Consider the following 24,433-nt stretch of genomic DNA (forward strand, 5'->3'; position numbering starts at 1 on the left):
AGCTAACAAGTCAAGTCAAGTCAACTTTATTTATATAGCGCTTTTTACAATAGACATTGTCTCAAAGCAACTTTACAAAATCCAGGACCAACAGATACAAAAAACCACTGTTGAGCAAGCCGAGGGTGACTGTGGCAAGGAAAAACTCCCTGAAAATTACAGGAAGAAACCTTGAGAGGAACCAGACTCAGCAGGGCCCATCCTTCTTGGGTGGCCAGGAGGATACTTTAAATAAATACACGATTTACACAGAGCATACGAACACAGAATTAAATTATCTAAAAGTTATAACTGGTAATAAATAGATAAATAATAATAGAGTTGTTCTTCGGTGTAGTCTTCAATAATGTCTGTTGTGATTTCTTGTCATTCTTGGTGCAATTACTCCAGACCAGTCACATCCGGCAGGAGCAGCATAGTTGTCACGGCAGTCTCGACTTTAATCCTTAACCTCGGCGGGTGAACAGGTTTCCATCAGAACGCCCTTTGGAGTAAAACAACAAAGAATGTAGTTAACAAGGCTGTGGAAAACTAACATGCTAAACAGCCAGCCTTGTGGGGTTCAGAAGAAAACAAATATGTTTGTAGTTCAACTTAATGCTAAATTATACAAACATTAAATCCACAAAAGTTGTAAAGTATGTAAAATAATAATAAACTTAATAAATATTGAAAAATATTTTGTTTCCTTATTTTGGAAACCTTGTTTTTAAGCCATATGCTGCTGTTTGGATTTTAACACCATTGGATTTTACACATTTGTGTAATGTAATGGCAACCATAGGTATTATGTATCTGTCTTATTTTGGTCCATTTTACATTTTCATCTTTATTTTTATGTTCTTGTGTTGTCTTGGGTAATAATTTCTTTTATGGTTCCAGGCATGTGCACTTGTTCTGTCCTTGGTGTACTTGGGGCATTCTATTAGAATGTGTTTTATTGTTACAGGTGGTTGGCAGATTTCACAGGTTGGGTTTTTTTCTCCTTTTACCAGGTGTTGGTGGGTTATTCTGGTGTGGCCGATTCAGCACCTTGTGTAAATGACCTGATCTGTGCGTCGTCCCTGGTGAATTATTAGCTGTGCTGTTGTAACACGCAAAATGTGGCTTTATGTCATGTTACAATAAGCTTTGTGAACAATGTGTGGTTGTCCTAAAGCAGAATCTCTTTAGGCTCTTGAGAAAGTTAATTATAATGACCTTGGACCACACAAGCCCTGAAAAGACTTAGCCAATACAGCATTTTGCTTAAAATGCACCTTAAAATAACTGCTGCTATATTCTCAAACACTGCATAATCTTTCTGCACCTTATATGACAGTTTAAATTTATATTTTATATTTAATTTATAATTTATATTTTTTTTATTAGTTTTTATACTAAGTTTTAATTCTGTTAGTTTAATTTTGTTTTATGTATACTTAGAATTGACGTTTAGAGGACGAACAAAGTAAGAATTTCATTGTACAGTGTCACTGCTGGTTCTTCTACGCACACGACAATAAAACTCTTGAATCTCTTGAAATTAGTAAAATTTTTCATGATGTCAAATCAGAACACAGAAGGAACATACCTGAATGTACAAATATTTTCATGACAATTTTCATTTTCAAAAATGTATCAACACAAAGCTAGTTTTAGTTAACTACATTCGTGCTCATTTAGTTGAGTGATTTTTTCATCTTCATTTAAGCAGTGGAAAATCAAAAGCTTATCCCCTGAACCCAAAGGGCAGAGCTGAAATACACCCTGAAGTGGATGTCAATTCATAAAGGGTGACAAAAGGTCCAGTGTCCATTTGAGCCCCAAGTTCTGCACATTTTGCCATGTGTAAAAGCAGTTTTTTGAGCTTGAGTAATAAACCATGTACTAATCATTGTTCTACTTAAAAAAACAAGTGTCTGGAGTTCGCTTTGAGTTAACTCTGGTGTGAGATGGAATTGACAAAAAACACTAAATACACTTAATATATATATATTTCTCTTCTTTTTGCTAAGATTTCCTGTATAGCTGATGTGACTCTGGAGTTCCATAACTAAGCTTTTTTCTCAAAATACTTTTGATTGTAAGAGCAACCCTAAAGCAGCCAATTTACTCAATGTTAAGTTTTGTGAGGTGGAAGGAAAATGAAGTACCTTGCAATGAATAACTTGAACTTATAATTAAAACTGCAACCTTTGAACAGTGAAGTGCCACTGCTAGCCAAATCAGAAGGGTGTATTGTTGCCAAACAGCTCCAGGTGATTAGGTTTTATCGTTGTCCTCTAGTGCTGTGACTGTCTGGTACCCAGTTGCTAATAATGAACAGGAGAGATAATACTTTTTGAGTGTTATTGGTGAAACAGTTTAGATTCATGTGATTGGAAAAATAATTTAAATAAGATATTGAAATGTAGATTAAACTAAACTAGAACTAAAATCAGTAACATTTGTGAAATGGAAAAAATGCTATAGTATAGCAAGTTTAGCAGCTTTGAGACAAAGACTAGGACAACCAGATTTATATAAATGAAACTAAACATTTATGTACAAGAAATATTAGTCCAATAATATAGTTACAAATTTACATCCAGACTTTTGTATTAAAAGTACAAGTCGTTAAAAAAAGATTATGTCCAACTAACTCGATGCAAAAGTCAACATACTGCAAACAAACTCGAATCATTATTAGACATTACATTTAAACCTTTATTCATTCTCTTCTGTACAAATCCAACAATCTGTGTACAAAATTAGCCACTGAAACCAAATTAAATTACATTAAATGAATTCTGGTCAAGGACCAAATTCTGCACAGGGTTCTAGAGGCTTCTCTTTTTCACAGTCACAAGCCTTGCCTAAAGTTTTCGACACAGTCTGTGTAATAGGGAAGGGACATGTTCCAGATGTTTTACTTGAGTCTTTTAAATTGTTTACCCTTCAACTGTTTTTTCAGTTTTAGTCTCAACTGGACTGGCCTCCGTTCTGCTTTTATCTTCTGTTTCTTTAACTATTTCCCGTGCTGTCTGTTTAACATTGTCCATTGTGTACAATTCTTCATTCATTTTGTTTGCATTTTCTTTCAGGATACTTTCAGTATGTTTTCCGACTGGTGTTTCTTCTGACAACAGATCAGAATCTACTGCTTCTGGCCTGAACATTGCTTCTGTCAAACTATTTACAAGATCACCCTGAGAGTTAGCCTTTTCACTTTCTCCTCGCTCAATGATTACTTGGGTTAAACAGAATGAGTCCTGAATCAGCTTAGGCTTGCCAGAACAAGCAGCCAAGGCCTCCTTAAGCCAGGTTATAAGGAGCAGAACCAGGTCTTCAGACTTGATACCAGCTGCTTTACCTTGGGCTACCAAATGAGACCAACGATTCAACAGGAATTTTTTCAGAACAGGAAACACACATTTTTCCAAAGGTTGCTGTTTGGTGGCACAGCCAAATGGTAGAACGCTAGGTAAGGTTTGAGTGCCACTCAAGTTAGACAAAAAGTCCTCAGACATGTGGTTATGATGAGCATCTATGATTAGCATTTTCTTCTCATCCTGGGAACGCTGCTGCCATACCTTAGCAGTCCAGATCTGAAGTTCTTCTTTTTCTGAAAAACCTTCAACCTTTGCCTCAAGCAGCACCAAGTCAGACAACCCTTGGGTAAAATTCTCTAATCGGGGGCCTTTAAAAAACAGCATTGCTGGCAGCACTGTGCCATCTGCCAGCACTGAAAAGTAAATGTTTATCCAAGGTTTTCCAGTACCCTCAAATTTAAAGGCTTCATCTTTGGAAGTGTCATTGCTTTCAATCAGTTTGTCAAAGTCAACAAAAACAGAAAATTCATCCATAGCACCGACAGCAGAAACAGACATATTGTGCATTTTAATCTGTCTTTGCACAAACTCAGTAAAATCCAGGCAATTTTTCTCCATGATGGGTGGAAGCTGTCGACCAGACATGCCAACATTTTCCAAGCCCAGCTTATGTTCAAGCATAAAGTTAACTGCCCAGTCATAAGAGATACGAAAGGAACTCGTTTTATTTGTTTCAGTGTGGATCTCTGAAGCTTTTTGAAACAAGTTTCTCTCAGCAACAGGATGCTGCTGCTCTCGCTGATCTAGCACCCACTCCACCAAATGCTCCACAGCCTCTCCACTGCTTTCACTTTTACCTAAATCCTCACACTCAAGTCTTCTCTCTCTGTCTTTAAGCCAAGTTCTGATAAGCTGAGGTTCAATGTTCATGTCCTTGGCTGCTTTCTGAATTCCAGAGCACAGTGCAAGCAGTAGTGTTCGGAGCTGCCGTACAGATAGTGCTTCCTCGTTTTCTGTCATTGTCTTTGGAGAGTTTGGTTTGGTTGGCTTCCTGTCTTTGAGCTCATATTCAGGCTCTTCCTGAGCACTGTCATCTGTGTCCAGCTCTGAATCTGACGTCTCTAGAGGAGCCATTTCCTTATCATACTCTTGGTTCAGCTCTGAAGAGTCCGCCAGTGATGTAGTGGAGACCTCCATTTCAGAACCATGGGAGAATCTTTTTGATAAGCTGGAGTCAACCACAGAGTGAACTTGTTCCCTAAAAAAATAAAAAATTAAGCTTTTTTTCTGGAGTAAAATACTGTCTAATTGGTAAACACTTAAATATACACTGATCAGCCATAACATTAAAACCATCTCCTTGTTTCCACACTCACTGTCCATTTTATCAGCTCCACATATCACATAGGAGCACTTTGTAGTTCTACAATTACTGACTGTAGTCCATCTGTTTCTCTACATACCTTTTAGCCTGCTTTGACCCTGTTTTTCAATGGTCAGGACCCCCACAGAGCAGATATTATTTAGGTGTTGGATCATTCTCAGCACTGCAGTGACAATTACATAGTGGTGGTGTGTTAGTGTGTGTTGTGCTGGTGTGTTATGTGATGAGTGGATCAGATACAGAAGAGCTGCTGGAGTTTTTAAATACCGTGTCCACTCACTGTCCACTCTATTAGACACTCCTACCTAGTTGGTCCACCTTGTAGATGTAAAGTCGGAGACGATCGCTCATTTATTGCTATTTAAGTTGGTCATCTTCTAGACCTTCATCAGTGGTCACAGGACGCTGTTGGCTGAATGTTTTTGGTTGGTGGACTATTTTCAGTCCAGCAGTGACAGTGAGGTGTTTAAAAACTCCATCAGTGCTGCTGTGTCTTATCCACTCATACTAGCACAACACACACTAACACACCACCACCATGTCAGTGTCACTGCAGTGCTGAGAATGATCCACCACTCAAATAATACCTGCTCTGTAGTGGTGCTGACCATTGAAGAACAAGGTGAAAGGGGGCTAACAAAGCATGCAGAGAAACAGATGGACTACAGTCAGTAATTGCAGAACTACAAAGTGCTTCTATATGGTAAGTGGAGCTGATAAAATGGACAGTGAGTGTAGAAACAAGGAGGTGGTTTTAAATGTTATTGTTGATCGGTGTACTTGTAATTATGATTTTCTGTTTACAACCTGTTTTTTGTTTGTGCAAATATTTGTATAATTTGCATATTTTATTTATAGATGACTTTGAAATGATTAAATGATTTCAAGAAGTTTTAGTCCATACTAGTACTATAATAATAAAATACCTCTTAGGTTCCACAAATCCAGTTCTTGGGTTTCCTGTAAAAAAAAGAAAGAAAAGACAGAAGAGAGTAAGGGGACAGATACTAATTAAGAATATTAAGGGTAACATTAACGGTATCTCTTTTAACCTTTGTTACTCTGATTGACATATACATTCACAATCAGCTTATTAGCCTCATAACCTTTGTAATTTGCAGAGAAACCATGGTAGTCCCAGAAGCAACGGGTATGCCTGCAGAGGTTGACCTGGCATGCAATGCAGCCATAGACACTCTCATGCCGCTGTTGTGTCACGTTGCAGCTCTTACATCTTCTTGTCCTAATAGAAATTTTTGCTAAACGGTGTTTGACCCCTTCAGAAGTGTCAAAAAGTTCTTTCCTACCCTCATTTCTTTTGTGATGCTTCTGTTCATCTGTAACTTGCTTCTGAAGCGCATGCCTTTCAGCACACTTGGCTAGCTGGAATCCCAAGCGTTTTCGGTAGGCAGCCTGAGAGAAGTGACCTCCATGAAGCCATCCAGGTGGACTGCTTTTCCGCATCTCCCGGAGAATGATAAAAGAGTTAATGATGCTTAAGTTGACAAGGAACCAGAACAGACAACGCCAGTTTGTGTCCAGGACCAATCCACCTAACTGATTGCATGCCAGCAGCTGACTGCAAATGTCCACACCACGCATGTTATCCTGAAGCAGCTTAAAAGCCAGTGGTCTTGAGATGGTGGAGAGTTCTCCTGCCTTAACGGTAGATCTCCTCCATACTTTGTCTGGGTTGCCAGCAACAGCGTTTGTGGAAAGACAGAACATCTCCTTTGCATCCTTCCATTTGGTAACCAAAGCAGGAGGGTGCTCAAACTGAACAAAATCTCCAGTATTCTTCAGTGTGGCCTGATTCCAGAATTCTTCAGGGAGTGCTGGACTGGATGGGAGGACAGAGCTGGAGCAGTATATGTTCACTTTGTGGAGCTCCTTCATAAGAGGTACACTGGTTAGCAGGCTGGAAATAAAAACCTGGTGATTTTTGTTTTCCAGGCCTTTTAGGAGATGTGGAACAACCAAGCGTCCCAAGTCTTTGCCCTTTTCATGTTTTGTCAAAATTAGCAATTTATGACAATAGCCTGATTTTGAGTCACATAAGAGCCATATTTGTGGTGTAGAGTTTCTACTTTTCTCCTCATCTGCTCCAACTTCATGGGCTTTTAGAATGGTCCTATCAATAGTCAAACATTTGTTTGGTTTGTAAGCTCTAAGCATGCCAGTCTCCAGGATTTTAAGCATGTTCTGGAAAAAAGACAGCTTGTCCGCGTTGTGTTGACCTCCTTTTTTAAGCATGCTGTTCATCCGAATATTAATGCTGATCTGCTTGAAGCGGGCAGCAGACATAGTCCTGTAGAAAGCGGAGCAGTTATTATAATGATCAAAGGACCAATACATCTCTGGATCTGGAAGAACTTGTAAACCCATAAGAATTGACAGTCCTATGAAACCTTTGACCTCCTCATTGGTAAGAGGAAGCCATTTGGTGCCCCCTTTGTCTACACTTTTCTGGTATTCAACATAAAGGTTGGTCTCCTTAACAATTTGGTCAATAAGGGCATCAGGAAACAGTAGCTGGAAGTACTCAAGGACATCACTGCTCTTGGGTATTAAATGCTGTGGTCCACAGCTGTCTGTAAACTCTGGTACAGATCCTTCATCACTTGGAACTTTCCAATGCTCCATGGACAACCATTCAGACTTTGCCTCATTACTAGCTCCCACTTTCTCCTCCTCCACTGGATAGAACTCAATATCAGTCTCCAGACACTCTGTAGAGGAGGGAAAGGATTATAGAACACAAAGTTAGTCACTCTCAAGCTCATTTAAAAAACCTGATGTAGCTTACCAACTATATAGTAAATACAGTGTATCACAAAAGTGAGTACACCCCTCACATTTCTGCAAATATTTCATTATATCTTTTCATGGGACAACACTATAGACATGAAACTTGGATATAACTTAGAGTAGTCAGTGTACAGCTTGTATAGCAGTGTAGATTTACTGTCTTCTGAAAATAACTCAACACACAGCCATTAATGTCTAAATGGCTGGCAACATAAGTGAGTACACCCCACAGTGAACATGTCCAAATTGTGCCCAAAGTGTCAATATTTTGTGTGACCACCATTATTATCCAGCACTGCCTTAACCCTCCTGGGCATGGAATTCACCAGAGCTGCACAGGTTGCTACTGGAATCCTCTTCCACTCCTCCATGATGACATCACGGAGCTGGTGGATGTTAGACTTCTTGAACTCCTCCACCTTCCACTTGAGGATGCGCCACAGGTGCTCAATTGGGTTTAGTCCATCACCTTTACCTTCAGCTTCCTCAGCAAGGCAGTTGTCATCTTGGAGGTTGTGTTTGGGGTCGTTATCCTGTTGGAAAACTGCCATGAGGCCCAGTTTTCGAAGGGAGGGGATCATGCTCTGTTTCAGAATGTCACAGTACATGTTGGAATTCATGTTTCCCTCAATGAACTGCAGCTCCCCAGTGCCAGCAACACTCATGCAGCCCAAGACCATGATGCTACCACCACCATGCTTGACTGTAGGCAAGATACAGTTGTCTTGGTACTTCTCACCAGGGCGCCGCCACACATGCTGGACACCCTCTGAGCCAAACAACTTTATATTGGTCTCGTCAGACCACAGGGCATTCCCGTAATCCATGTTCTTGGACTGCTTGTCTTCAGCAAACTGTTTGCGGGCTTTCTTGTGCGTCAGCTTCCTTCTGGGATGACGACCATGCAGACCGAGTTGATGCAGTGTGCGGCGTATGGTCTGAGCACTGACAGGCTGACCTCCCACGTCTTCAACCTCTGCAGCAATGCTGGCAGCACTCATGTGTCTATTTTTTAAAGCCAACCTCTGGATATGACGCCGAACACGTGGACTCAACTTCTTTGGTCGACCCTGGCGAAGCCTGTTCCGAGTGGAACCTGTCCTGGAAAACCGCTGTATGACCTTGGCCACCATGCTGTAGCTCAGTTTCAGGGTGTTAGCAATCTTCTTATAGCCCAGGCCATCTTTGTGGAGAGCAACAATTCTATTTCTCACATCCTCAGAGAGTTCTTTGCCATGAGGTGCCATGTTGAATATCCAGTGGCCAGTATGAGAGAATTGTACCCAAAACACCAAATTTAACAGCCCTGCTCCCCATTTACACCTGGGACCTTGACACATGACACCAGGGAGGGACAACGACACATTTGGGCACAATTTGGACATGTTCACTGTGGGGTGTACTCACTTATGTTGCCAGCTATTTAGACATTAATGGCTGTGTGTTGAGTTATTTTCAGAAGACAGTAAATCTACACTGCTATACAAGCTGTACACTGACTACTCTAAGTTATATCCAAGTTTCATGTCTATAGTGTTGTCCCATGAAAAGATATAATGAAATATTTGCAGAAATGTGAGGGGTGTACTCACTTTTGTGATACACTGTATATTTTAATACACGGATAAGGGACAACTTTAACCTGTCAAATCATAGTTATATTTTAAATCTAGACGACTGAAATATAGAGCAAAAACAAACAAAAAGATCAACATTTTACATGAATTTAATGAGATAAGATACATTGTCAAATGTTAATAATACTTTACTGAATACTCACCTTTCATACTGAAGACACTGTATTGGTGACTTGGGAACTGAGCAAGGTGCTTGGCCATTAAGTCTCCCTGATTAGTGTTGTAGTAACAATGTGAACATGTCAGCTCTATCCAACTGCAAGGGAAAAAATCCATTCTTTAGCAAACAAATCAGTTCTCACAATATGTTATGACCATTTAATATAAAAAGCTTTACCTCAAAGAGCTCTTTTTACTACGACGTGTACGTACTCTGCCAGAAACATGACTGCTACAAAAACGACAAGCAAACTAGTTACTATTGAATATTATGCTGGGTAATGAGAAAAGTTACAGAATATCAAGAGAAACATCTAGTAATAATCTAGTAATACAGGTAGCAACTTATATAAAAGTAAGCTTGACTTACTTGATCATGTGATTAGCATAGGCTCGGGAACAGCAGGTGCTGTATGTACATAATGAGCAGTGGACATATGTAGGAAAGTGATTGGCAAAATCTGGGATATCAAAAGTGCACTCCACACACTTCTGTCTACCCCATAGTGCTCTAAAAACAGGATGAAGTCTTTTGTTAATCAGACATCTCTATTTTAATAATTGACAGCAACACGTTAGTATTTATGTAAAAAGCTCAGAAAGCAATGAATCACATTCAGTCAATGTTTAATTGCAACCAAAGCCCAACAGTCCAGAATACATAATGATGCAAGAGTAACAAGACAGAGACACAAATGATCAGTCAGTAGTTCACAAAGGAAATAAAACTCTGCAAATTCAATCTTTACGTTAACCTTGTTGCCTATTTGCCAGTAATTTCTGACAACATGGGAAGTTTTCTCGTTTCTGCATAACACTGTTTATTTTACATTTACATTTTCTGCATTTAGCAGATGCTCTTATCCAGAGCGACTTACAGAAGTGCTTCCATATAGTGAACATTTCATTTCTCAAGTTTAAGTAAACAACAGTCGAAGAACACACATCTGCTGAAACCTGTTAGAACCAAAGTGTATTATTTATTTTTTTTTGGAAATGTTAGTAAATAAGTACAAGTCAGCTTAAGTGTTTAGTAAAAAGGTGGGTTTTTAATCGTTTTTTAAAGACAGCAAGAGACTCAGATGTTCGGACAGACAGAGGAAGTTCATTCCACCACTTGGGTGCTAGAACAGAGAAGATCCTTGATGCTTGTCTTCCTTTAGTCCTGGGTGGAGGCTCAAGTTGAGCGAGACTAGTGGCTTGGAGGTTGCGTGGTACAGAGCGGGGTTTGATTAGACCACGAAGGTAGCTTGGGGCTGGTCCATTTTTGGCTTTGTAGGCGAGCATCAGTGTTTTAAACTGAATGCGTGCAGCTACAGGAAGCCAGTGAAGAGAACGCAGCAGTGGGGTGATGTGGCAGTGTTTGGGCTGGTTAAAAACCAGACGGGCAGCTGCATTTTGAATGAGCTGCAATGGTTTAATAGTGGACATGGGTTTATATTAAAACAGACTGAATTACCAGCCTTCTTACATAGTTTATGAAAATCTAACTAACAAAACAAATCTCTAAATCTTTTAGTATTAGCCCTATAGTTTTCTAGTGCTAAACAGCAGAGATGTACTGTATATAGGTACATAGGTTCCACAATGCAAGTATAAAAAATGGGTGTTTTACTATGATTTGGACTGGTTTACATGTAGTTAGAAACCGCATGCTTTGTTTGAGTTTGCCAAATTTTGCTTGCAAATTAAATCTATACATAAATCATTAAATCTACACATAAAAATGTAAGGGAAACTGTTTAATTACTAATATGCTACACATTCTTTTTACTAAGAAGGTGTTTGTGTGGAATTTCCATGAGTAAAAAACTTTCAGCTCCAAAAGAGCTTTATAACCACACCTCAACACATGAAAGTAATATAGCAGGGAATGTTGACCACAAGAAGCTGAAATGCTTTTAATGCCACTGCCCCTTCTAGTGGACAGGAAGCGCATGGTGACGCTGTCCCATTTTCACATATAGCATGTCAGAGAATTAAAAACTTACCTTTGCTCCTGAAACTTTACCAGGAAATTGTACATCTTGGTGATTTGTTTCTTCCCAGTTCCAGTGCTCTGCTGCACGGCTGGTTTCTGGTCATTAGTACTGTGTGTGTGCATTAATGAAGGCTGACTGGGCTGAGCTGTGACTGTTTTCCTGTCAATGGTAGAGGGCTTTTTACTTGCTTTAAAACCTGTGTAACTAGCCATTTTCTTTCCTGGATATGCCCTAATGGTCACCTAAACAATCAGACAAGAGAAATGTTATTATGAATAATCAAGCTATTGCTTAAATCAAACAGTACAACAAAATGAACAATAATACAGTATAATACAGTATATTAGGACAACATGTATGTACATACATAAAATACAGAAAAATACAATACATACTTTAGTCCCAGCCAAGAGCCCTTCCAGTTGACTTGGCTTACGGAAGGTCTTGTGGTGATTTACTTTATGTTCAGCTTTTTCTTTTGTGAAAAGGAACTGAAGTCGGCATTTGTTACAATGGTACACTGAACCTTTCTGCAATCAAAAACAACAAACAAACAAAACAAAAAACAATTACCACAATATATACAGACCAGTAATGTAGTACTCAAGTACTGGACCTGAATTTAAGTTCAAATTAATTTTCTTTATTACGTAGTTTTGTACGTTTTTTTTGCCCCCTTAGTTACCTGATGGCGAGAGAAATGTTGTTGATAATTAGTAGGGTTCTTGAAGACCTTTAAACAGTAAATGCAGAGCAGATATCGAGTATCCTCATGCCACGTGCAGAAGTGGTTATGTACGTCAGAGTAGAATGAAGACCGATACTTGCACACCTAAAATCCACAATTGGCAAGTAAACACAATCATGTACAACTAGTACTGAAACACATTTGAATTACAGAGAAAAGAGAAAGACTGTTTCACAAAAGGTGACTTACCTGACAAACATATGGCATTTCTCCAGGTTTGTGAGTATTTTTCATGTGCTGCAGGAAAACGGGTTCACTCTCAAAGCCCCACTCACAAATTTTACAACTGGCTGCACAGAAAGCATTTCATTAATAAAAAACAAGGACTCAATGTATATAACCTGTAGCTGCTTAAAGCAAATCTACCAAACCAGTCTGATTCTTACATAGCGATTAACTGGGGAAATGATTTAGTGTAGACTGGTCAAAGTATGAGCGCATTTCGCAGTTTTGAAAAACAAAGTGCTAAAAATTAAAAACAATACTAGTTAATCTGGCATTGTCAGGTGGTGCAGTGGTAAATTACGCTAACCAACTACCACTGGGATCCAGGGTTTGAATTCCCATGGGTGCTATTGGCAGGTCAGATGCCTACATACAGATATGATTGGCCAATGAATTGGTGTCCTGTCCATTGTGTGTTATTGCACTACGCCCAGTGATTTTGGAAGCACTGCATGAACATGAACATTTCAATTATAATGATTTATTGTCAAGCACAGTAAAACTACAGTCATTTATTTATTTATTGTTTATGCATTTTCTCCCCTTTTTTCCCCCTTTAGCGCGTCCAACTGCCCAATTGCATCATGCTTCCTCTCCGCCCATGCCGATCCCTGCTCTGTCCGAGGAGATCGAAGCTAACCCACACCCCCTCCGACACGTGGGCAGCAAGCCATATGCAACTTATCACCCACACATTGACGAGTGTTGTGCCACCTAGCATTGTGTACGGAGAGACACACCCTAAGAGCACTCTTTCCTCATCTCTGTGTAGGCGCCTCTAATCAGCTAGCAAAGGTTGTTATTGCACCAGTCTGACAGAGAAAGACCCTATCCAGCTTAGTCCCGCCCATCTGAACAACAGGCTGATCGTTGTTCATGTAGCCGCTCAGCCTTAGCCGGCAAGGCAGAGCTGAGATTCGATACGATACGATGTATTCGAGATCCCAGCTCTGGTTGCAGCATGTGTTTTTTTACCGCTGCGCCACCTGAGCGGCAAACTACAGAAATGTAAAAGAAAAAATATTATTGGAAATTTATTGATTACATCTGCCTTTAAGGTAAGTTAAATAAGTATAATTCAATTTATAAAATGATCTTTCTTTACAAAGGCAGTAAAGAAGGCATCTACACACTACAGACACACTGCTTTCAGTCTAAATTTTTACTATAATTTATACAAGCTTGGTAAGAGTAATGGTAATGAGTCACACTGCTGGTAACAGTGTCAGGGGTTTGAAACCTGGGCTGAGCTCACAAATACAGAAGGTATAAGGCATTATGTGAATAAAACAGATGCTAGAGCTTGCATTTAATCATAATTTACACATAAATTAGGCTTAAGCAGAAACTGTCTCATACTTGGCTGTAAAAGCATTAGAAAGAGTGGTAAGAGTTATCAAAAAGCAAAAAGCATACCCACACCAAGAAACTCCAATAATTCCAAAATAAATACAAAGAATAGGCAATGGGGGCTGCCATGCCATCAACTTACTGCATTCATTCAAACATGTTAAACAAAACACCAAACCTCACAGCTCCCTTCAAAAAGATTGTAAATAAGAAAAGTACTGAACAACATCAAATTGATACAGGTATTGCATCGAGAGTTGAATGAATGATTCCTTTTAAGGTGTGCCACATCGGATCATGCATACTGAATTTGGCACAGTTTTTATGTCAAACACACTTGATGCAACCTCCTTATTTATCCTGGCTTGGGACTGGCAATGGTGGTAATGGTGCACTAATGTGAGTCCCCCCCCCCAATGGCTATGCGCCTTCTGTATTTGTGAGCCCAGACCAGGATTAGAAACCCAGAATACAAGGCACTGTTGTTATCAGCAGTATAACTCTTGCCATTCAGCACACAAACTTATAAAGTCTTAATCTTGAACTTAGTAGCTGTATTAAGATGGGCAGTAAAATTCATACTTACTAATTGACTGAACAGCACTGTGAACACTCTCCACGTGGCACTGAAGGCGAAATGGAGTTGGAAACTGACGGTAACAATGTGGACAGGATGTGTGTGAGACCATCTCTCCAGTCTGCTGCTCTTCATTTACATGGGCCTTTAAATGTTTCATAAGCCTGCAAGGAGATAAAATAGTGAAACCTTTCAGCAAAGATTATAAATCAACCATAGACATAAAAAAAAGTAATTGGCCTTTGGAAACAAATTCCCTTTCTTTCTATACTCCCGTTCTACAAATTTCCCTGAACTATATCTTACATTTGGCATGGGACCACAGTCTACCCAGAAACAATGGAGGAAATACACCTGAGGGGTGCCAATCCCTTACAGACCATTGTAAGCACAACAAGTCCCTTACTCAAATATGAGAGCAAGTTAAAGAATAATTTTTTGCTGAAATATATACAATTTGTGGAGGAAAAACTGACTACCCAGAGGAAATCCATGTGGACCTGGGGAGAACACATCAAACTCCTACTAGAAACTAGGGGTGGGTTTATTAAATCGATTTTTCGATTCGAATCAATCTTTATTTGAACGATCCGATATCGATTCATATAAACGCGAGATCGATCTTTTAAATACGCCCCTTTTTACGGTGCACACGGAAGTCTGTTACACCCTTTAATTTCGCGTGACCAGCCAGTGTTTTTTCATGCAACGAGATCTGACCTGCACATCAGTTTAGCATGGCAGAAGCTCAAGTTATGATCACTACACAACTTTTTGCACTGATTTTCGCTTGGCGACGGGTCGGTGCTGGATTCGGGAGGAACTCGGTGTTCGCTCTGCGATCAAAACTCGGCTCTCAATCAATGTGAGAAACAGCGAGGGGAAACACAGGGGCGAGGTTGTAAACAGGTGGTGGAGCGCAATATAGTTTCTATCAGAATACATCAGCACACGCGAGTTTTACAGTATTTCTGACCTGATCGTTCTCTACAAAACAAAATATTTATTAACCTCCAACTCACTATAGAACAAGCCATGCTGCTCGTGTTGCCAAATCCACTCAGATTCATTTATTTCATCAGCGCACAAACTTTGATCTCTCGCTACTTGTTGATGTGCATGTTTGGACGTGGTATCATTAAACCTTTCATCACTTCTCACGTGTGTTTTCGTGACAAAACATAGTTTTGGAGACCAGAGAAGCTCGCCTGTGATTCCCCCTGGTGATAGATGGTGTAGTGTAAAACCCCCCATCGCCGATCAGTCGTGTAGTGTGAACATTACAGCGACCAGGTGTTAATCAGAGTGTCGTGTAGTGTAAACTTGGCATAAGCTGTTCAACATTTACAATGTTGTAGCGTGTCAGACATATAAAATAATAATAAAAAATGAATGTTACTGTTTTGGATTAATTATTTATGTAAACAAAATACAAAAATATTTTTAATAATGAGTGTTCTTTGTACAATTATCACATTCGTTCTCTGAACATCTTTACATATTTAAACAAAACCTGTTAATGTAACTCAAATATGCCTAACTGTGTTGAATCGAAATCGAATCGAATCGAATCGGAAATCAAATCGAATCGAATCGGGACCTTGTGAATTGAATCGATCCAGGAAATTAGTGGCGATACCCAGCCCTACTAGAAACATATTTAAACCCAGGACCATGTGATTTGTAACACCCAAATTAATCCAAAGTAATGCAAACACTGCTTATTAAAATAAGTTATTACAGCAATTTACCTGATATTGTTCTTCAGCTTTTTGCCACAGGTGAGGCATCTGAATGATAACGGTTCTTTTAAGGTGTCCGTGGGAACATAGGATCGATTTCCCTCGTAGGTTCCATAATAGAAATCATCCACCAACATGACAATCCTAGACTGGTGTTCTCCTAGGTTTGTGTCCATGTTTTCACTCTTAACATTCAAGGACAAGTTATTGTCCTCAGTGTTCATATTTTGTGGCTCTTGTTCAGAATGAGCAGGCACGTTGCTCGTCACAGTTGTAGTCTGACTTAAGTCAGGACAGCAGAACTATAAAACAAACATAAAAATTGTTGTTCAGGATCTGTATTACTTTAAAAACTCTGTTGGGTGTTTATGCAATTATATGTACTTACACACATATGACCCCGGAGTGCCTCAATCATTTTGAACTGGGCTCCACATCGTGGACAAGAGTGGGATGATGGGGTTATAGAAGAGACTTAGGGGGAAAAAAAGAACACAAAGAGTTGCAGGAGCTTATTCAATAAATTATTTAATTAACTGTTAGACCAACTGTGCATTTTATGGAAATATACATACAGCAACTGAAAGTGTTAGTTTGGTGGTGTAAAAAACTTCTATACTGTAATTTCACTTGAATTGATTGACTATAGCTGGTGAAATCCAAGAATTCTGGGTGACCTGTATTGAAAAGAATTATTGTTTTACCTTTTTGCCTTTAAATGTAATATTTTAGTTAAAAATTTCAGAATTGGTGCTTGGAGCATGTTCAAAAAGTGTCTGGACAGAAACAGGTTCACTACTGTGTTACAACATCATTCCTTTCAACAAAACTTACTTTTAGTTTAAGGCCACTAAAGACCAATTAATCAGTTTTAAAGGCAGAAATTTTCCTCAGTTGCCCAACTGTATGGGGCTTCTATGTCATATCTGTACTTTTTAAGGCTGCACAACTTTAACTATAGAAGACAATGGTAGGCTTTCTGATCTTTCAACCATGCTGTTTTAAAAGTGTATTGTCATGTTAAAAAGAGCATAAATATCCCTAAAAATATATTTACTCTATTACCTTTCATGTTACAACTGCATTGCGTTAATACATCCCTATACCTTAACAAACACTGGCTTTTGAACTTTACAATGGTAGCAATCTGCATGATTTACAGAAATTTACAGAAAATCGGAAAGGTCAACCTTTCACAGCACAAAACACATTTTACTGTGCACATTACCCAATGTTTTACTAATATATTTTAACTGCAGAGGGTAAAGACCGATCTTTGTCACATCTTGGATGGTCATTTTATAAGCAACATGCTTTTATGTTAATCAATCATAAAGTTTTCAGCTTAAATTTCCTCTGTACCTACTTTTTTGAAACATATTACAGCCATCAATTTCAAAATGAGGGCATATTTAAAAAAAATGTAGGCACCCCCCCCCCATCATGCTCGCAGTCAAAAGGAAGAAATCCCAACCGACATTCCATCCCTTAGACAAGGCTAATTGTGTCTGTTGAACACCTGGCCAGCTCGGTAGCACTGCTAAGATTCAGACTTGAGAACTCAAACTCTCCGCAGTGGCAGGCTAGAGCATTAGAACGCAGGTGCAGTTACACTAGCTCTATTATATATGCATAAAGAAGATCACAGCTATAGTAACAATCACTAACTCAAATTTTAAAGGCCATGTCACAAAGTTAAATGATGTGTTTCTTTACTTTCAACTTCATGATCAAACTTGCTGTATGAGTAGTTTTTTAACCCAGCATGTTTTTTTAGAAAAGCCACAATTAACTCACAATTAAATAAGCAATATTTAGGAGATGTGTTCCAATCAATTATTTACAAAAAAGGAACAGCTGCACAAATCACTGAAATCCTAAAAGTAAAAAAACTAAACAAAAAAAACAACAATTACTGATTTGTGCAACCTTCCTTTTTCAACACAACAGCACACAATTATCTTCTATAATGCTTAATAAGAAGTGAGATTACAGAGCAAATCTAAGAACACTCCTCAATACATAATCTCTCCAGATCCTTCAGGCTTCAATGCAAATGTTTTTTTATAAGCTCATTCCACAGCTATTCCAAACCATTCAATAGGGTTTAGTTAGAAGAAACTAGGGTGGCCTTGGATTAATACATATAAATCCACACAACGATAATTTACCGTTCTGAATTACTGCCCTGTTGGATGATCCCTACTTGACCCAGCTTCTTTAGCTTGGCAAAGGCGGACAGATATTTATTACATCCTGGTACCTTAAGGTGTCCATGATGCAATGTGTCCTAACAAGACTGTCAATGCTGAAACATTGTTTTGTTGAAAATATTTTAGGCTTTATTGTATTATAGTTAATACATTCTATTAAGTACGTTTTTGCACCGGTCAGCTGGGGGCCTGCAGCAGACAATAATTGGCCACCGTGTCTGCTGGATGGGATGGTCTTCAAACGCTGTGTAAGGACCCTGGTTAGCATGGGCGAAAAGAAGGAGTCAGCTGGGACTGTGCACAGGTCGGAAAAGACGTGAGCAGCAATATACCCTCCTCGAATGCAATCAGGGATCCCCAGCAGCGGAAGACAAATTGACTACGCTAAATCAGGAGTAAAAGGGGAGAAAATGCATAAATAAATAGAAAAAAAGTAAGCTTTTTGATCTTATTTGTAATGTGACGATGAGGTAAACCAAAATGTATTAAATTGATAATTTTGAGGGTTCCAAATGCCGCATTTAGAAAACATTTGCTTATCCCATCTATTAATTTGTACAAACATTATGTCCTTTATTCATTATTAACATCATCCACCATATACCTTGCACAACATTGCTCTGAGCTGGGGGTAAAACAGTCTGAACAGCATCAGTAGATCCCGCACCATCTGCCTTCTGACTGCTCATGACAACAATGGTCTGGGGCTGACCTCCTGTAGGACGATTAACATGGTTTACAATGCTCATCAGGTTCTGAATGTCCAAACTGCTGGTTCCTGACTTTACCACTGTCAAGCATATGAGAAAAATACATAAAAAATAATGCACACAATGTGTTGCATTCATATTAATGTAAACATAATTTCACATAAAGAGCATCAATCACTGTATTGTATATTGCTAGGTTACTATTATACTATATATATTGTATATTACTAGGTTACTATTACTATTATATTGATATTATATTATATCAACCACTGTATTGTATATTACTACAGTGGTAGCCTAGTGGGTAGAGCGTTGGGCCAGCAACCGGAAGATTGGCGGTTCAAATCCAGACTCTGCTATGCAGCCACTGTTGGGTCCTTGAGCAAGGCCCTTAATCCTGTCTGCTCCAGGGGTGCCGTATGATGGCTGACCCTGCGCTCTGACCCCAGCATCCAAACAAGCTGGGATATGCGAAGAAAGAATTTCATTGTACTGTACAACTGTATATGTATATATGACAAATAAAGTATATCTTCGTCCTCTTCTTCTTCGTCTACTGTCTGCTGAACAACAAAAAACCATCTATACAGGGTTAATACACAGGAATGTTCTATTGTTTTATACATTTTGGTTTTTTTTGGTTTTGTCATTTAAATTTTGCAATTTATTCACACATTCTATTCATACTATGAAAACACTTCAAGGGTTTATAGTTCAAGATCACTAAATTACTTTCAACCCTAATCCTTAGATACCATGGACCTACAATATGTTCCTCAGAATAGAAGGCCAAAGCCTTTTCACTGTACCACTAGGGAGCATCTACTTTCAATGGTTTTTGACAGGAAAATATCTTTTATCATTAAAATACAACTGTCAATTGTCAGACTATTCATTTACTGTTTAAACTCTTATTATTTTAATGATCTCTTACCAATTTTAGTCTGGTTGTTTATGGGCAGAACCTTTGACAGGGTAGAGCCCTGGGTAACAGGGACAGAGGGCACAGCTGTTGCTCTGGGAAGGCTGGTTGGGGTTGTGCTTTTGATGGTGATAGTGGTAGGGATCTGCATGGTAGTGAAAGAGGCTGGAACCTGTGTCCGATTTACCACTTGAGTTGTAGGTCTTGTTTGAAGTTGCTGGGTAATAAGCTGAGTTGTTCCTACTGCTGGTCTAAAAATTCCAGGTGCTCCAGGTGCTGCAAAATAAAAATAAAAAACCACTGACATTAAAGGAGAAATAAGGACAAAATAGCAAAAACTGATAAAAATGGCAAAAAAAATATACACAGAATAAAGGATAAATTACTAAATATGACTTTGACACTGTTAATAAATCCAAAATATTGTCAAAATTAAAAACATCAGAAAGCAAGAGACTGTGTGACCATAAGAAAACTGCCATACCTTGGACCAGTGTAATAGGTCGAACAGTTTGACCCTGCTGGACATTTAATACGATGCTCACTGGGCTCTGGCCTGACTGGACATTCTGGACAGGAATCGCCTGTGAAAGCACAAAAGAAATAAACCTACAATCTTTTACACTGTCTATTGTAAAACAATATGTTTATAACTGCACAAATATCTGAAAAGTTGAGCTTAGTACAAGTAAGGACATCTGCACCTGTGTGGTCAGGTAGATGGGCTGGCTGCCACTAGCACTTGAGACAGGTACAGTACTAGGTAGAAAAACTTGAGACAAAGCCACAGGTGTCAAACCCCCTGCACCCTGGGTCAGGATCAATGGCTGCCCAGGTTTAGAAATGCCAGCAGGTACAGCTGGAAAAAAAAGTAAAACATTTTCTACTGTGTTATATACAAATATTTAACCACTCAAAGAAAACAAGGATGTATAACTCAAAACCTTTCTTCAGAGCTAGATTTTGCTTTCAATTAAATCTTTATCATTTAAATGATACAGCAAATGAATGCTGTAGTACTTTAGAGAATCAGGATACTTTGGTAATTCTGTCACGTCACAATTATGCAACCACTACATATTATTACCGATCTTAAACCCTACTGCTTGTCTGTACCTTAAAGTTTAGATTATAATATAATGATCAAATTGGACACTCTATAACGACCCTTAATTTGCTTCAGCTGTGATGTGTTTTATAAACACCATGTGTGTTCAAGGTGTGTGTTTTACCATGATAAAATGATAAAAACTAAGGAGCTCTCACAAAAGCTGAGAGAGAAGATCGTTTCATTGCACCAAAAGGCAATGGGTATTAGAAGATTTCCAAAACCTTGAACGTTCCTAGACACACCCCTGGGAGTATTGTCCGAATGTTCAAAACCTATGGTGCAACATCCCTGACCAAAGGCTGGGAGTTGAATAATAGTTTGCATGTACATTTATCAAGAGTACTGTTATCAGAATTGTTTGTACGCATCAAACATTTTTCTTTCTGTTTACTGAGACTTCTTGTTGTATATTTTCATTCACTTCTATACACATAACCAGAATGCCTTTTAGGGAGTTGGGTTCAGATGTGGTTAAGATGTGGTTACAATAGAGAATTGGACACTCACCTGTATTACTGAGCAGTGAAACAGTGCTGACCTTAGTACTTGTTGTTGGTATGCAAGGAATCACAAGTGTTTTGGCTACAGTTGGGGTAGCAAGTTCTGAATACAAGATCAAGAGTGCAAAGAGTAAGTATAAACACAGCTGCTTTAAAAATTACTCATCCAGCATATTTTTATCCATTAGGGGTGCTGCTCCCCCAACAGTTACACTAAAATAAATAATAATACCCTTAATTGATACAAAAAAAAAACTAACTTCATATAAAAATAGAACATTTTATTATTTTCAAATAATATGATACAAATTTCAATAACAATGCAACATGTTATTTTATTATTGATAACACAGGAAGAAGCTGTGTAAGTGAGACCTGACTGTCCGGTTCCCAGGTGGAGAAAGTGACAGTGTTTGACACTAAACTTAAACTAATGGATATTGTGTAACCTGTCCTGTCATGAATGTAACCAAAGTATGAAACATGACATTAAAATTCTAATTAACAAAGCGGAATATACCACTGCGCCACCTGGGCACCTGACCAACCAATATAAACAAATTTAGAGCAATTTGAACTTGACAGTTAAAAGGTCATAAGAATGAACAAATCACAGATGCTTGTTTTTTTATTGCATTTTACAAAATGACCCAACTTTTTTGATAAATGGGCTTTATAAATTAGCCCTAAGTTATTTGTCACACAACCCCTGCAGCCACTTACAGGTTTATTTATGACACTGAACATTTAATTATACACTGGTTTAAGCAGTTTGATTCACCTCTAATTTTATTCACTACTGTTACTACTGTGGTAAGTGTTTAAAACAATTAAACCTTTTTTTATTTAATATGGAAGCACAGTTTTGTTGGATCTTCTTCAGCAAATCTTAGCAAAACAAAAAAACACTTTCAGTTAAATATACAAATCTGTTCCCTAAAGTTAATCTGAGAATATAACTTAAGATGCGACATCTTACTTTTAGCAGTGTCAGGTGAATCATGCTTCTCATCCTGATCCATCTGTTGCCATGGCTCCAGCTCTTCCTCCTCACATTCCATAAACAAATCTGCGTCCTCCATCTTACAGCAACTGGTAAAGCTTCAGTCAGTAAAAAGCATTCATGTTAATAAAACAGTAATTATAATTTTATTACAGTTTATGGTGTGTTTTGTTAAAAGAGAAAAACACGACACTCTTTCCATAATTACAAATAAGCAAGTACAGTATATTAACTAATATTGCAATGTTCTGTGTTTTCTGAGTATTGTGGGCATCAAAAGGCTATATGTTATGATTTCGTATTTGTATTTAATCTGAGGAATGTAAGAGAGCATAATACAGCTCTCTGGGTGAAAAATTGGCATTCCTGTCTCCCCAATGTTTAGTTGTAAGCCATACTAATACTGGATGTCTGTTAGCTCCTATGTATGAAATAGAGTACCTAAATTGTATTGTATGTGCAAAACAAAAAGTAGCTGGCATCGCATTTGAACTTAAACAAACCTAATCATGTACACAGGTCAAATACTGTTCTTCAAATTTGCTGGGATATTGACATAGAGCCAAGTTTTGTGTCTCAGCTTTTATTGCACAGCATCACGGACATACAGGAACAGCTAAAAAGAGGAGTGGTAATAAGGGATCCACTGCCGTTCTAATGAAAGTGAAAGTAAAACTATTGTTTTGTGGACCTTCTAAAACAAAAAAACTATAAAGATAAAAACTCAACCTGCAGTACATAACAATTTACTGCAAGTAGTGCAACACCACCTGATGTTGAAGATTTTTCTACAGCAGTAGAATTCATTAGGCTTTATGTATTACATATTGCAATATGAATAATCAAAAAAAATTTAATTACCTGGATTAAAAAGGAGAGAAATCTGAAAAACTTATTTGCATTCAAAAGCCTACATTTTTAGTTATGATGGTGTACCAACAAGGGCAAGCCTTTTAAATGGCATCTTGTTTGGTTTCACTCCACCTGCAACACAAACACAAAAGTTTTTTAGACAAACATATTTAAACATATACATGAGTAGGACTTTATGTGTCAACAATTCGGTAACTACAATTGTGAAATACACAAAGTGTGAGGGGGAGAGAAAAAAGTAGTCCCTGTACTGAAGCAAAAATGCATGACACAAAGTGTATGACGTAAACATTAAAGCTATATAATTGCTAGATGTACAATGCAACTGACGGTAAAATATGCCAATGTCATAGTGACTACAATTTTAAAATTAAACGTAAATTCATAACCTGAACTAAAGCGCATGGCGGAACAAAACCAGCGACCGCTTTACGCCAGTGTATCCCTCCGCACTTTGTTTAATGCGCAGAAAGGAAGCTACGGATGCATAACGCAGGTATTTGTTGTCGGTTATAAATAATATATTTAGCGCATCATGATAATGCTCACCTTTTTAAAACTCGTGGGGAAACGACTTCTATAAGTAAAACAATAGAAAAAAACCTGGTCGGCACGTCACAGACCAGCTATCGTGATGGTTCTTGTGAACACCAACGAACTGTGGCGTCTCCCCCTACGTCATATCCGGCCGCTCTCTTGTTGGCTGGAGACTCTCAGAAATGGATTCTTATTTTTGGAACAATGTACATAAACTCGACCATCAACAATCTGTACTGATCCAAGTGTATAATAACCAAGTGTGTTAAAATTGCAACTAATCACACTATTCATGTTTCTTAATTAAACCAGACCAGATTTTTTTTTTAATTAACATTAATTTTAACCAATGCTAATAGTTGTAGAGATAAATAAAACATTCTGATTGTAATAATAATAATAATACATTTTATTTATATAGCGCTTTTCAAGATACTCAAAGACGCTTTACAAAAGACAAATAATCAAAACAAATACATACACCATACAAATCATAGTACAAAATCAAAATAGTACATCAACATCAAGAATAATTAAGATAAAAACAAAGAGAGCAGCATAAGACAGTTCATTAAAAATTAGCTAAATTATGAGAGAGAACAACAAATATAGAACAATTTCTTAAAATTAGACAGAAACAGGACAGATTCACATGC

The 24,433-nt window shown here is 38.3% G+C and overlaps 1 protein-coding gene across 5 annotated transcripts; it reads right to left on the bottom strand.

Moving 5' to 3' along the window:
- Nucleotides 1-2,664: 2,664 nt before the first annotated feature.
- pogzb (pogo transposable element derived with ZNF domain b) lies at nt 2,665-23,874 on the bottom strand. 5 transcript variants are annotated; one of them, XM_062991266.1, is made up of 21 exons: nt 23,790-23,874; nt 23,229-23,351; nt 22,344-22,465; nt 21,372-21,467; nt 20,458-20,612; nt 20,238-20,337; nt 19,766-20,029; nt 18,723-18,833; nt 16,294-16,379; nt 15,915-16,207; nt 14,173-14,327; nt 12,201-12,301; nt 11,949-12,095; nt 11,659-11,793; nt 11,273-11,505; nt 9,652-9,792; nt 9,460-9,513; nt 9,266-9,378; nt 5,784-7,406; nt 5,604-5,637; nt 2,665-4,551 (listed from the first exon to the last, which is right to left on the bottom strand). In XM_062991266.1, exons 3-21 carry the CDS (start codon nt 22,444-22,446, stop codon nt 2,913-2,915), a joined length of 5,583 nt encoding a protein of 1,860 aa, XP_062847336.1. In that variant the 5' UTR covers nt 22,447-22,465; nt 23,229-23,351; nt 23,790-23,874; the 3' UTR covers nt 2,665-2,912. The 5 variants fall into 5 exon arrangements, with proteins under 5 accessions (XP_062847336.1, XP_062847335.1, XP_062847337.1 ...); XM_062991265.1 differs by having other exon boundaries at nt 9,460-9,510; nt 18,723-18,908; XM_062991267.1 differs by having other exon boundaries at nt 5,985-7,406; nt 18,723-18,908.
- Nucleotides 23,875-24,433: the final 559 nt, after the last annotated feature.

This window comes from Trichomycterus rosablanca, chromosome 3 (genome assembly GCF_030014385.1).
Source record: "Trichomycterus rosablanca isolate fTriRos1 chromosome 3, fTriRos1.hap1, whole genome shotgun sequence".
NCBI lineage: Eukaryota > Metazoa > Chordata > Actinopteri > Siluriformes > Trichomycteridae > Trichomycterus > Trichomycterus rosablanca.

Bases quoted from the DNA above. Each gene is read 5' to 3' on its own strand.
- pogzb (XM_062991263.1), bottom strand. From the start codon at position 22,446: ATGGAGGACGCAGATTTGTTTATGGAATGTGAGGAGGAAGAGCTGGAG. The intron at 21,468-22,343 runs GTAAGATGTCGC...TCTTGTATTCAG, and splicing joins TTCACCTGACACTGCTAAAA to AACTTGCTACCCCAACTGTA. The intron at 12,302-14,172 runs GTAAGTATGAAT...CTTTCTGTGCAG, and splicing joins CAGTGCTGTTCAGTCAATTA to CCAGTTGTAAAATTTGTGAG.